The sequence below is a fragment of the Montipora foliosa genome, chromosome 12, assembly GCF_036669935.1.
Source record: "Montipora foliosa isolate CH-2021 chromosome 12, ASM3666993v2, whole genome shotgun sequence".
In the NCBI taxonomy this organism is placed as follows: Eukaryota; Metazoa; Cnidaria; class Anthozoa; order Scleractinia; family Acroporidae; genus Montipora; species Montipora foliosa.
This window is the reverse complement of record NC_090880.1, coordinates 3,463,301-3,478,049: the sequence shown is the minus strand read 5'-3', so window position 1 is coordinate 3,478,049 and position 14,749 is coordinate 3,463,301. Positions and strand designations below refer to the sequence as shown.

Below are 14,749 nucleotides of genomic sequence, written 5' to 3'. Positions count from 1 at the left end.
GCTGAGTGAGCGCAGGCGAGCAAGAACAGCTCTGAGGCCTGGTCACCAAGTCAACTTTCGCATCATGTCGGGTGGCGGAAAAGATAGACTGAACATTTTCCCTTCTAGGATGTAAGTAACGGGATTGATTAAGATCAAGGGCTTCTCGCGTGGCTTTCCTTTTGAGGAATATTAATTTTTGTGTGCGAAAATTGCGTTTATTTTTCAAGGGCCCTGACCTTGATGAAGGCTAGATTGAAGGGTGCCCAGAAAGGACACAGTCTCTTGAAAAAGAAATCAGATGCCCTGACAATGCGTTTTAGAAAAATCCTCAGGAAGATCATTGAGGTAATTTTTGAGAATATGCACTCAAATTGCGATCGCGTCTTTATTAAATGTAGGAGTTCATTCATTGCGTCGACTCGATCTCTTCTTTTCAGACCAAAACGTTGATGGGTGATGTCATGAGAGAAGCAACTTTTTCGTTGGCCGAGGCAAATTTTGCTGCTGGAGATTTCAGGTATACATCAATTTCTTGGTTTTTTTTCGAATAAACTGATTTTTTTTTCACCGATATGGTTTTCGATTCACCTCACAGGCACGAGAGCTAGAGTCACATGATAATCCATCAATTATCGTGTTAAGCACTGGCCAAACGAGAGCGAGAGTCGATGAGAGTTGACCAAAGTTAAACTCTTGCTCTTGTTTGGCTAGGAACTCTCATCCACTCTGATTGACTCTCGAGAGCTCTCATCAAATTTGAACCTGCTCAAATTCTTCATGAGAGTTGGCAAGAGTTTTGTCTTGTTTAGCCATGCACGAGAGTTTGAGCGAGAGTTTTGGGGTCAAACAGCAAGCTTGTTTGGGCACAAAATTCATTTAACTGGTCTGGCTAGCTACATATATCGGCTGGCTAGTCAAAATATTTACATCAGAAAGGGTGTTCCCAGGGTGGTTCGCAGACTCTCTCCTTCTTTTGCGCGTGAAACTCTTGACAAACTCTTGTCAACTATTGCTCTCGTTTGGCCAACTCTCGATCACTCTCATCGACTCTTAAAAGTTTCAGCTCTCGTCAACTCTTGCTCTCATTTGACCAGGGCCTTACTCATTTCCTAAGGTCATTCCTCAGTATTGCACTGCACATCCTGTATTTTGCGTCAATATTTATGAATTGGATCAAATTTTCAACATTGTAAATATGGGGAAAGTTGATCATACACGCTAAAACAGTTCTCAAAACATGTGAGAGAAGTTGTGAATGACCCATAATTCTTTGCAAATAAGCGTGCACATTCTGAGAACATGGCAAATTTTGTTTTGATCTGCGGTAATCGAGATAGACTGGTACGGTGGTGTTTTACTCTTAAACGAGCCCGGTGACATATTTTTTATTCCATAAGTTTGGTGTACAAATTATCCCCTTCAAAACCAAAAATTTGTAGATATAAAAGATATAGATAATTATAGATAAAAACGTACACAAAGCCCCTTACCCAGGGATGTAAATTATGATCTTGAAAACAACGACTCGAGAAACGTTTTGAGTCGAGTTCATTTTAAGTTGAGTGATTTTTTCCATAAACTATATAAGAGAGTGTTCCATAATGCTCTAGACTTTCTACCTATCAGATGTTTTTAAGTACTGTGTAATACTTTAAAAACCCTCTCGTTTAGCTATCGTAAAATGTACCCTGAGCTGATGAAATAACGCAGGTGATTAGTGTCAGTACAGGCATCAATGGGGTAGGATTGGCCCATTATATCTCTTAAGCAAGCAAGGTGACATCTTTTTTATTGTAGTTCTCAAAACAGGGATTAGTACATGTAGGGAACATTCAGGGAAAGTTTCAAGAAAGTCGTTTCACAACTTTTTTTTTCTGAGGAATCACCGTAAGTTTTATTGGGAGTGCAGGGATGGATAGTGGTTGGAATGCTTAAAGTGTTTATGACTGATTTTATTTATTTACTCAATGGAAACATTATGGTTTTCTATGATAAAAAACTATTATTAGAAACCTTCCAAACCAATTTTACTTCTGTGTCCTTTAGCGTTGTAAAACTGAGAATTTTCACTTCCGGTGAGGTACAAAACCACTCTAGTGTGGAGACTGGGGATAGTAGAACAGGAATGAAATTTTCCAGGATCCACATTTTCCTGTTTTTTGGATTGAAAAGTTGCTGAAACTGCTTATGAGATAAGTTGTAATTGGTTGCAATAATGAAAGTAGAGAGTGTTCCATAATGCTCTAGACTTTCTACCTGTCAGGTGTTTTTAAGTGATACTTTAAAAACCCTCTCGTTTAGCTAGAAATTAGACAAAAGAGCAAAATTTCAAGCCCAAGAGTTTTATCTCAGAAAACCATGATCTTGTGATTGGTTAAATAAAAAAAATCGGTCATATACACTTTTATACAGCAGGCACATTGTCATTAAGAACACATAATATTTATTAAATTTTATTTTTTCGCTTTTGTTCGCTTGACATTCACCACTTTGAGTTGTCTTGGTCTGCATTCGTTTTATACGTTTTTTAAAGCAATCAATTTTACTTTTAAACTTTTGTACTTTTATTGTTCAAAGCTATGTTGTCTTAGAGAATGTTGACAAGGCACAGACAAAGATTCGTCTAAGGAAAGACAACGTTGCTGGTAAGATTGCATTAATGATTCTTCAAGGCCAAAAAACTTTTGTGTTTGCCTGTTGTGTATTGCACAACTGAAACTCAAATCCAATCAGTCAAATTGAAAAAAATAATTGCAATTGGTGAAAAAAGTAAAATATGTTTACAACGTTAAATTTTGTTTACAAGAAGGAAAATAAATTTATAGAGGCATGCTTTGCAAGTAAAGGTGTACGGTAAGTTATGGATCTAGTTTTTTCCTGTTGATTTATAACCCAAGCATGAAGCGGGTGGGGCATATTTCAACTGCAAAATAACTTTCATTGTGGGCCGAGAAAACGAGGTTAGTAAGATATTATATTATCTATATTATCTCTGAGAATCAGGCATGTGGGAAAGGAAACTTGTTGAAGTCAAGTAGAAGGTTCATCTGCCACAAGGACTGCTGCATCAAAATCGGAAAAAGTGAATAAATCTCACTTTCAAGACTTACAAGGTTATGTCACATAGACGGCAGAAAAAACTTGCTGGAGGAAATCGTGAATTAAGCATGCTGTACAGTGGGCCATACTGTTGAATACATTACGCTAGTTTAGCCAGTCACTATCTGAGAGATAATAATAAGGGTACATAGTGATGAGGGGGTCATTTCCTAAAGAAACTGTGGTTCAGTGTCAGTAGAGAGTGAAATACGAATATAATGGTTCTATCAAATAAATTAGGCAATGAAGGTACATATCAGAAATGGTATGAACGTGAGTGCGTTTCGTGATTTATGGTCAATTGTGACGTTTTGAAAGTTCTCAAAATGCACTTGCATTTTCAAAACGTCACAAGTGACCATAAATTATGAAATGTACATGTATGAGCAAGGTCATACAATTTTTATTAATTTTTATGTTATACTCAACAAAATCACTCCATTGCTTTGTTTCCATAGCAACTTCCGTATTGCACTCTTAAACCTATAATTTATGCATTCATCATTGACCAATCAGAAATGTGAATATATAATAAATGTAAATTAACCACCATGAGAAAGATGTGCTAGCTGACGTTTCCTTTCATGATTGAATGGGCTCATGTTCGAAATTGTGAGCTCACAAATTTTACTTACAGCCGTTAATTTACCTTTACTGTTTCAGTATCAATTATTAATTTTGTTTAAGGTAATTCTCTGGTTTTGCATTGTGCAACCCTACTGTGCATAATTGCTTGTGTCACTGGCGCGCGCATTAGCTCACGCACATTGATAAAATGGTGGATTTTCCCTGATGCCAAGCTTAACCTGTCAAGGAATGGCTATTTTCTCCTGAACAAGCATGGTGACCCCCTCTTTTTAATGGTGTTATGTACTTCTAATAGGTACACAGAAAACATATTTTAAGGAGAAAAGTGAGCCAGACACTGTGTTTGAGGTGATGATATAGCGGTCCAATTTGCTTACTTTTTTTTGCAAGATCGAGCAATTTGAAATCACTTTACCAAACGAGTTTAGCCTGCACAAACAAGTACCGGTAGGCTCAAGTTTTCAGTAATATTTAGTAGCTTTTGCTATATAACCACAATTTTCTGGTTGATCGAGTTTGGGATGCTTTTCGTGTAATTGGGAAAAAAAAGCACTTAAAATAAAAGTGCATGCAGCACAAAAACAAGCACAGCCACGCCATCTTTTTCATGCATTTTTATAATGTCCTTTGCATGAATATCAATAATTATTGTGCAAAGTTTAACAGAAATCTGGAAAGTTCCTCATTTTCAAGGGAATTACCTTAAACCAAATTTTCGAGTGTGTGCACAGTGTCTTATACATCATGATGTAGAAGTGGTTTGCAAGCAATCTCTAGATACAGATAACATTGGTATAATGTACAAAATGTGGTGGAAATGATGAAACATGGAAACCACCCAGTTTCGTATGTCTTACAGGTGTTCACTTGCCAGTCTTTGAAGCATATGCAGATGGAACCAACAGTAAGTTGTCCTTGTATTTATTGAGTGATTAAATTCAGCTTCACACAGCACCTACAGGCAATTTTTTGAAGAAACTTTTGAATTTTTTTAAGGACCGCAAAGTGTATGGCATCATGCTATCCACTTATGATATCACACTCTATGTAACAATAGGTAGTCTGGCATCGTGTATTGTGCAGAAAATTTGACTCTCTGATTATGACTTTGCCACGCATTACCTGGCTGTCTTTATCTAATGTATTCTTTTAACACTGCACTTGTCTGTTATACAAACAAGAGCATTACGGAACTGTTTGCTTTCCCGCTACTACTAAACTATGAAAATCCTGGAAAATCCCAGTGCTGCCATCATGTAAAAATAAAGAAAATGGGAACCAACAAAAGCTAAAATTGAAGAACCTTAAATGCATGAAACATTGACAGATCTGACAAAAGAGATTACATTTAAAGTCTTAAACATGAAGATTTATTAGCAGTGGGACTGCTAATCATCATAACACCCATGCTTATGTTAAATTGTGCAAAATTCTAACACATTATAACAGACCCCTTTGAAGGAAATGTTATGAATAGACCTTTTTGCAGATGTGGCGGCCATTTTGATTTCTATGGTTTCAAATACAGGCCTTCTGATAGGGTGCAATGAAAAAAATGCAAATTATGCGAAATTTGCAGGGCAGATGATGCGATTAGGAAGGCCAATTATGCGATAAATATTGTAAATTATGCAATTTTTTTCTGAGCAATTTTAAGCTTGTTGTTCAAGGTTTCATGATAAAAAAACACATTTTTACTGCCCTTAAGACATAATTTTTCAACATAAGGGAACAGTAATTATGAATCTTGATCAACATTAGTTGCGACAAGTAAAAACAATGAGGTCTTCTGCACTATTGGTGCACCACGTTAAAAGTTGAAAGGACACAACTAACATGCCAAATGAATGATCAATAATTATTATTCGTATCACCCAACTAGTGGACTAATGCAAATGCTGAATTTTGATTGGCTACACTACTAGAGGACTACCGGTATTAGTAATAGTCATTGAGTAGCTAAAAGCGTGATGCTTTTTTTCGTTTTATTCCCAAATAAATTTATTTTCAACTTGCATTTGCTAACTTTATTATTGCCTTTTCTGTCCAACTAGTTGGGTGATAGGCGACTCTTTAAGAATGAGAGTCGTACCAGGCCCCCCACATGCAAAATAATGCCTTGAACTTCGAATATTTACAAAATTGACGGTAACAAAGGCTTTTTAGCTCTTTTCCAAGGAAAACCATCTTTAAAATGGCGTATTTATGCAGGAGCTCCTAAGAAACTTGTTGATTTATGTTTTATTTTATGAATTTATGAATTTTATGAATTGTGCGATCGGATGCGATTTGAAGTCGATTGTGCGAAATCGCACCATCGCATAATATCAGAAGGCCTGCAAAATAGCTATCATTGCCCAGGTGTAAATACATGTTAATTTGCCCCGAAGCATCCCATAATGAAATCAAAATGACCGCTATATCTGCTAAAGGGTCTATTCTGAGGACATTCAATGTTATCGTAGGTTATGAGCTGACTGGTTTGTCTCGTGGTGGTCAGCAAGTTGGCAAATGCCAGGAAGTCTATGCTAAGGCTGTCAAATTGCTTGTGGAGTTGGCTTCCCTTCAGGTACATGTATTAGCCGTGGCATTATTGTTGTATCGTTTGCAGTTTGTCAAGGTTGTATACCTCTCAAATTAACTTTTAAAGAGACCTACAGAATTAGGGGTTTAGGGAAATGCTTACCTATCATAGGTGTCTCTTGGGTCATTGTGGGCTCTGACAATATTTTTTCTTCCAAATATTACTTGGCATTCCCCTTATCTCTTAAAACCACATTGGCAATCTTTGAAAGCAGAATACATTGTACATAATCACTCAAAATTTTTCCCCTTAAAACGACAAAACGAAAAACATCCTAGTAAAGTATTTTTGAACATTCTTCTTTGGCAAAAACTCAGTAATTATTTCCATAACTTTGTGACGATGACAAAATCAAAATAAATTTAAGACACACAAACGAACATTTACCTTTTAAAGACATGTTTCGGCATTACTCATGTCATCATCATGTCTTTAAAAAGTTGGTTCGCAAGGCTGTTGCCTGAGAAAATTTTCCGGAAGCCCTTAAGGCTCCCAACATTAAAAGTTAGTAACCCGAGTTATCTTTTTAACTAATTAGCCCAGTGCCTCCCCCACCCCCCTCCTCCCAAAGTCAAGTGGTCTGCCTTTGTTATACCTGTAATTATATGCCACAAAATACCTGTTACCACCGCAGCCTTTGGGACACATTAAGGATTGTAATGAGTCCATTGAGGTTTTGACAAAAAGCTGGTAAGCATCACTAGGCCATCTGCCCATTGGTTTGGTTAAGTGATCAGGAATACTGCGTCAAGCAGTCATCATACCAGCTCCAGTGCAGAAACTGTGGCCAGAGAACTTTTTGGAAGTACCTACTGCTTGTAATGTTGACTGAAGGAACGGTGACATTGGGGAACGAGATAGAGGCTGACCAGCCCTGTCAATGAAGAGAGGACCGTGTGTGGATTCCTGAAGTTGGAGATAAAACATGGTTGAGAGAAGCCCAACTACGCCCCAGTTTTAAAACAAAGCAACCTTGTTGGAAAGGGTTAGTTTTGAAACTTTTAATGAGAATGCGAAGGCTGGAGGGATTTACATGTACTTCTGCATCAACTTGCAAGTCCTGAACTCTCCAGTCCTCAGAAAGCCAAAGAAAACCCAAACAGCAAGTGTCCCAATGCATGATATGATCTGGGTTTTGCAGGTCCATCGAAGGATGAATAACATGCATGATGTCAGCTGTTGGTGGTTAACGCTGTGGCTGATTTGAGCCTTGATGGTGCTTTATCCCACTTAGGAGACACTGGAGTTGTAAGGGATCAGGAAAGATATAATCAATGTGAAGAGATTGTACAGCTTACAGTTAGACCTTTATAAATGAGTGGTGCAAACGATCAGCCAGTTGAGAACAGAAGCACAACAAGGTTTGCTCATTAATTTTGTAGGTAACATGGAGACATTCTCAATAGTATAACCATCCAGGATGTGAAATTCTACAAATTGGGATTGAGCTGAAGTATAGACACGGTAGGTAGAAGGAGTCAAACCATTGATTTTGCCAGGTAGAATTGGCACTTTGAAGTAAACTACCAGAAGAAGCAATGAAGGCACTGGGATAGCTGTTGGTGAGACCTCAGTGGGGAGCTAGCTGATGGAACCTCTGAAAGTCAAATTAATGGAGAGAGAGCCTCAGCAACTGAATTGGAAGATCCGGTCACATGGCGGGCAAAAAAGGCAAAAGAATGTTGGCCCGCCAACATGGACAGATGACAGACACACCATCATGTTTGAATCTCTTGAAGTACTGTACCTCAATACATCAACTACAGCTGTGTTGTCGAAGCAAAATTCCACCCGTTTCATCGACGACTGATGTCCCCACAGAGAAGCTGCCAGAAGTGGAGGGAAAAGCTCCTTGTAGACAATGGAAAGTGATATCTTTGAGGAGGATCACCTGTCCACAAACCATTCAGAACCTAAAATAGCGCCAACAGAACCTGCAGCATCCGAAGAGATCTGAAGATCCGGAAATGGAGTCCACTGAGGTGACAAAGGAAACCATGGCCACTACGTGAGTGGACAAATTCATGCCACCATGTGAGATCCAAGTGAAACTCTTGGTTATGGCATATGAGTGGTCCTCCTGTTTAAAAGCAGACAGCAAATTTATTATACCATGCAGTAAAGTGCGGCCAAGAGGAACAACTTTGCATGAATGCTGCAAGTTGCCAATGAATTGACCTCAACTCCTTACGAGAGCAGTAGCATTTGGACAACCAAGAGTTTAGTATTACAGTGATGCGTTCAAACTTTTGGTGAGAAAGGTCCACCCGCAACAGGAGAGAATCAAGTTCTACATGTATACCCAAGATGGTCAGGCTGGTCGAGGGGCCCTCCAATTTATCAGGGTGGAGCGGAATGCCCCATTGCTTGAACATCCAGATGTACTTAAAGCTGTATCCAAATTGCACTGGCCAATCAAAGAACTAGTAGGACCCAGGGTATGGAAATCATCCAAATAGTGAAGAAGGAAAATCACTCCATAGTTCTCCCTACAGATCCACTCAACTGGATCAGCTACTCATGAAAAAATATGAGAGACTGAATGTAAACCAAAAGGCAAGTATTTTCCTTTCCACTGCATGCCCAAAGGGTAACGATCATCAGGATGTACAGGAACGATATGGTAAGCACGCTCCACGTCAAACTTTGCCATTAATGCTGTCGCACCTTGGCAGAACAACATGATACCATCAATGATGTCATCAACTGTCATAAAAAATTATTGCACTACAAAGGGGTCCTTTTGAATTCCATCATTCACACTGTGTCCATCAGGACTGAAGAGATCAAGAATCAAGTGCGATTTTCCTTGCTGATGTTTCTTTGGTGTGACCCCAAAACCCAAAATGGCTGGTGTTAAGACTGGGTAATGGGGGTGTGGAGAAAGACCAGCGACCCATCCTTTGGTTAGCTCATTCTGTAGGTAGGCAACTATGATGAAGATTCTGCTGAGCTAATCTCAAGGAGACTGAAGTTGGGTTGAAGCTGATACAGAACCCATTGTGATTCCTGGCCAACCGATACTCTTCAAAATGCTGATCAGGATGGGTCGACATTAATTTTCTTTGCAAAGGCTGTCTACTCTAAGGTGAAACAGAACAGTCTGCAGCATTGAACACAACATATGAAGAAAACAACAAAACATTTTGTACACTATTTACACAAGAGACAGCTGCTCTTGTCATGGCAACTGAGGATTCATTGCCAGCAGCATTTGTTGCCAGATGGAGTAAGGGATCGGAATTGGGATCACTGAACCTCCTTACTGGCTTGAAAGGGACAATAATAACTTGGGGATGATCATCATCACAACGCTCAAAAACATGCAGTATCAGCATCAACCAAATGGCCAGCAACATGAACCCTCATTCCAAGAATGGCAGTAGTGAACTGTCTCTGATACACGAGTGGTGGTACAGATTGGGATGAGGAAGTTGGTGCAGAAGTCGGACAAGGTGATGACTGAGTTACAACAGGGCTTTGGGTGTGAAAATTGTATAAATCCAAGTCCATTGTCGACTAATCAGCTAGGCTGGAACCTGCAGCATCCTTCCTAAATGCAATATCATAGTTCAGCCCGGCAGGCCCAGGATATCTGCAAGCTCTCTGCAAGATCAATAACTTGTATTGCGCCAGCCAGTTGGATGAATACTGCAGAAAATCCATGTTGTGGTAATATTAACGCCTGAATTCAAGTCAGAATAATTATTGGTGATCTCCAGCACACGCTTCCTTGCTGGGGAAACCAATCTTGCCATCCAAATACACGAATGTATGGAACTCGGACTCCTGCACTCATAAGTTTACGCTAAAAGGTCGGTGAGCTCTATGAAAACGCCACTTATTATTTTGGAGACCAACTTACTAGGTATCTGTGCATAGCCAGGACCAGCTTCAAAAGCCTTATCAACTGACAGCATGTTAGACGAAGTGTACATGTAGGTTGATGGCCACATGGAAGAGAAGAACGTGAAGGGCACGGAAATTGTAGTGGTCGAAGGCCAGACAGAAGAAGCAAACGATAATGGCATGGATAATGGCCACAACAGGTGGCTGAGCAACTGATGAAATCCCAGAGTTTCCCATTGTAGAATAAGTGGAAATAAGGAGGGGACATCAGGTAATCAGGTAACTAGCTGCAAGTGGTGGGTGTTGCCATGTTTGAAGCATGACAATTGTGCCTCAACCCTCAAAAGAGACTTGGGAGGGCTGTTTGTTGAATTTGACATTCCATTAGCTTGAAATGCTGCTAAGATTTGTGGGAGCGATTGGCCCTTACTTTGTAATTTCTTCTTCTTTTAATGTGCTACAATGTATGCACTATTGCCCTCTTTCACGAAACCTTCTTCTCCCTGCTAAAAGCTATGGTGTGTAAACAAGTGATATGAGAATGATTTACCGGTACTGTACCCCATTGACCCCTGGGTGTGAGACTTCACAGATTTTACTCTGTCTGATGCCAGGCGATTTACTTGTCAATGGGGGGTGTCCTAGGGAATTTGAGGTGTCAATCGGTTAAGCAGTCAAAATGTCCCCTCCCTTATTAAAGTAGTCATCCATTATTGGAGGGTTCATTTTGACTGCTTAACCATTGACCCCTGGGAGTGGTTAAAAAAAGAATCTGCCGTAACAAAATTTTGTTTTTCCAAACTGTTCTGTATTCTTGCAGACTTCTTTCGTTACATTGGACGAGGCCATCAAAATCACAAACAGGAGAGTGAATGCTATAGAATATGGTAAGAACACTTTTATTAGAGGTACCTTTTACTGGACTGTAGGAAGTATTCTTCCATGGTATTAGCTGTTACAAGAAGACTGATGTGTAATATAATTATGCGTATAAATTTGCTATTTCAAGTTTTTTTTAAAATTGTAATTATGCGGTTTTCGTTAGCATTTGCTCAACTTTTCAGGGTAGATTTTTTCCCTGTATTAGAGATCTTCAATTTTTTTTCATGGAGTTTCATCGGTTTCCCTGTAGTTACATGTATGTTAGCCTGTGTTAACCTTTGATTCGTGAACTGCTTCCCATTGATGAGTAAAACTATAGAGTCTCACTCCAAGCAGTCAATGCCTTAAAAAAATTAATGACTAACACAAACAATGTTGGCTTTTACCGGTGCTCTAACATTATAGAGTTCCATTATTTTTGTCTTCATCTTGTTTAGTAGGGAATCAAATTAGGGGCAAATAAGAATTACAAAATGACTTGTAGTAACCTTTTGGCTTTCTTATGTTGTTTTCAGTTATTATTCCCAAAATTGAAGCAACAATATCATATATCATTGGGGAGTTGGATGAGAGAGAAAGGGAAGAATTCTACAGGTTGGCTTTTTTGTCTGAACAACAATAATAATAATAATTAAATGCAGTATTGTACTTGTATTGGTAACAAGTACCAGCTCCCTCATTTTGTAGCCTAAGCATCTGACTTTTCCACTCCACTTGTGGTAACTTGTACTGTAATTTCCGGCCGATTACCCGCGGGTAATGTATTAATTTTCCAGTAAACCGCGGTTGCTGCGGGTAATAGGAGGTTGCGGGTAATGTGATAATTTTTAAATCCCAGGTAAGTATTTGCAGGTAAACGTCCGGAAATTAGAGTACATGTATCTTTGAACAGTAACCCACCCAATTGGATATCCTGTGTGTACATCCTAACAATTGGATCAGTTACTTGGGCTTCAGAATTTTATGGGAACATCATTAACTCTTGCTGGACCAACTTTCAGGGTCTTCAAGTAATCTATCTGTAGTGAGAAGTAATTACTGCCCTTGTACTGACATCTGCAAATAGACAGACCTTTTAGTGTTTTGGACAGGAACGATAAGACTGTGTCCACCAGCACTTGTATGGGAAATTGAAGAAACCACATGCTGTTCTTAAAGAGTAATGCACAGCATTAATTTTGTCCTGCTGTGGTCTTCTTCCCAAGAGGTCTTTCTGAACATGGGGCTCCTAACACTTGCTATTTTCACCACAAACTGTTGTAAAGTATGTCAAATTTGCATCATATCGAACAAAGTGCATTGTAAATGCCGTAAATTATTATACCACACTGCTGACAATGTGGCATGCTCATTGCACACTGTGTGTGGTTTCTTTTGTGTGTAGGGACTGTTGGGTTCATTGTTCTTATCTGAGAAAAAAAGTATTTTTTACAGTTTGAGCTTAGTTACTTGGTCATTAAATGAAAGTGAGGCTGGGGTTAACATTGTTATGATATAGACCTCCTGCTTTTCTGTTGTTAATGAGGTTGCACCCTAATTAGATGGAATTAACATAAGAAAAGCAATGAGGTTTCTATCAAAACAAGGTCAAGTCTAGCCTCAATTTCATTCATAGGCCTGGTAACTACGGTAAGCACACAACTGTAAAATGGTCTATTTGCAGCTGTATCTTGCTTTGCAGTTTAGTTGAGGTTGGAATTCCTGTGCTTTAGCATCAAAGCCCTGCTTTTCTCCCACTGAACCAAATTAATATTTCAATACACCTTATTCCAAAATGGCCACTGATTTATGCACATAAAAATTTGCCTTTGTTGCCTCGTTCAAGATAAAATATTCTTTTGAATTTGAAGCTTAAGAACGAGGCATCAAGGGCTAATTTGAATAAAAACAAAAGAATATTTAAATGGCGGCCAAGGTGTATACCTTCATGTATTTTATGCAAACAACTTTTCCCTCTCAAGGCTCAAGAAAATTCAGGAGAAGAAGAAAATTATGAAGCAGAAGGCAGAAGCAGCAAAGAAGGCGAAAGGAATAACAAATGGTAACAGAAAATGACCAGTTGAAAATGTTAATAAAATTAATATGGTACCTTCAGTTCATTCTAAAATATCACACAAATCTTACAACATTGATAGGGTGAAACTGTAAGTGACTTGCAACTCAGCAACTTAACGGGAACCTCCACTCAATCAAAATTGTTCTACAATGTTTGTATCGGAAAAAAACGAATTTTCCAAATTATAGTATTGTTATTTTCACTTTCAGATTTCCTGGGCACTGCCATCTTGAATGTGAGGTGAATTGTGTGACTGTAACACATCACAAAATTATTCAATGAACAGTACCCAGGAAATTTCAATTCACTTATTTTGTATATGCTCCCAATGGAGAAACGTCAAACAATAAATTTCATTCCAAACATTACATTCATTGGTTGAAGTACATGTAATTATTATTTTTCTGGCCTAATCAGAGGTTCCATTTAAACTCACAGTTTCATACAAGCCAAGTTATCATTCTGCCAACAAAATGACTTCTTTAATTTGTTAGGCTGCTGTTGTACTGCTGTATCTGAGTAGTTCTCATCGTTACTTCTGGTAATAACAATGTTAACATAAAATTATCTGTTTGCTTTTCAGATCAAACGGCAAACTTATTGGATGATGCAGAAGATGAGGACTTGTTATTCAAGTAAAATGCCAATAAAAAGAAAATAGGTGGATGTGAAGCAATGAGGAATCTTTATATTTGATCTTCTTATACCCCATTCACACCAACAAGACGTTTAATTAATCAGGGTTGAACAGTTAAAATCAGTCACAGAAAAATGTAGGACTGGAATTTATATGAAATTCAGGTGAGTTTCAATGCAAGCTTTGATTTGTGCTAAATCTGTAGTCAACAAAAATCAGTATACATAATGTAAAATGACAACAATTTGGAACCATGTTTAACTAAATACCTTCAAACCATGGTTAAGGTTTGGTGTGAACAGGGCATTACTACAATTCTCAGTAACTTGAGTATGACGCTAGGGAAGTTTGGTGACAACGTTTCAGCATTAAAGTTACCATGTTGTCAAGGGCAACTTGGTTTGTTTCCAAGAGTCTTGCTTCGTTTCCAAGAGTAACCTTTAGGGGCCTTGACATCATGAGCGATAAAGCCCACCAAAATCTACAAATGGTAACGGTTAAATTCAAACTGGCGACTGCTACCAGTTAAATGATGTCAAACCCTGAAAAGGTGCCCTTAGTCACCAAACTTCCCTAGTGTCGTACTCAACTGAGAATCGTATTGCATTACTAATTATCAGTGTCAAGGTACCTTTTGGCCAAGGTACACAAGTCTTTTGTATCGTGACTGGTTGTTGGCCAGTTTTCGACAACTAGACCAGGTACTTTAAGTCATCTATAATTATTTTAATACTTTTGAAAACATGTCCATTATTTTAATACCAATATGAATTGAAAAATGACACAAGTATTCCTTGACAATCACTTTATTAAAACCCTACCAATACAATACTGTATAATAATTATTACATGGCTCATGGAAATACCATTTCCATTACAGCTTCTCTCATGAAAATTATTGCAAACATGCTTATTCAAACAGAAGTGAAATGATAAATGTGCCATTTTTAGAGACTAGTTATTCAATTTGATTTTGAAAGGAATGTATTTCTTACTTCAATGTTCTTGTAAGAACATGATAAGTTGTAATTGGGTGACACTGTACTTTTGATTTTTGTGAAAGTGTGCTCTT

At 38.4% G+C, this 14,749-nt stretch overlaps 2 protein-coding genes across 2 annotated transcripts in view; one reads left to right on the top strand and one right to left on the bottom strand.

Moving 5' to 3' along the window:
• The window catches only part of LOC137979763 (V-type proton ATPase subunit D-like), a 15,206-nt gene continuing 457 nt past the window's right edge, over positions 1–14,749 (top strand). The window contains exons 1-10 of the mRNA XM_068827112.1: positions 1–111; positions 210–327; positions 420–499; positions 2,560–2,627; positions 4,529–4,573; positions 6,135–6,238; positions 10,923–10,989; positions 11,500–11,578; positions 12,946–13,025; positions 13,624–14,749. The exon at positions 13,624–14,749 is cut by the window's right edge and continues 457 nt beyond it. Coding sequence (XP_068683213.1) covers positions 65–111; positions 210–327; positions 420–499; positions 2,560–2,627; positions 4,529–4,573; positions 6,135–6,238; positions 10,923–10,989; positions 11,500–11,578; positions 12,946–13,025; positions 13,624–13,679 — 744 coding nt within the window. The 5' untranslated portion in view covers positions 1–64 and the 3' untranslated portion in view covers positions 13,680–14,749. The remainder of the gene's footprint in view (positions 112–209; positions 328–419; positions 500–2,559; positions 2,628–4,528; positions 4,574–6,134; positions 6,239–10,922; positions 10,990–11,499; positions 11,579–12,945; positions 13,026–13,623) is intronic.
• LOC137979760 (arpin-like) overlaps positions 13,832–14,749 on the bottom strand; it is an 8,110-nt gene continuing 7,192 nt past the window's right edge. Inside the window, exon 6 of the mRNA XM_068827104.1 lies at positions 13,832–14,749. This exon is cut by the window's right edge and continues 136 nt beyond it. The gene's annotated coding sequence lies outside the window, so the exon portion shown is untranslated.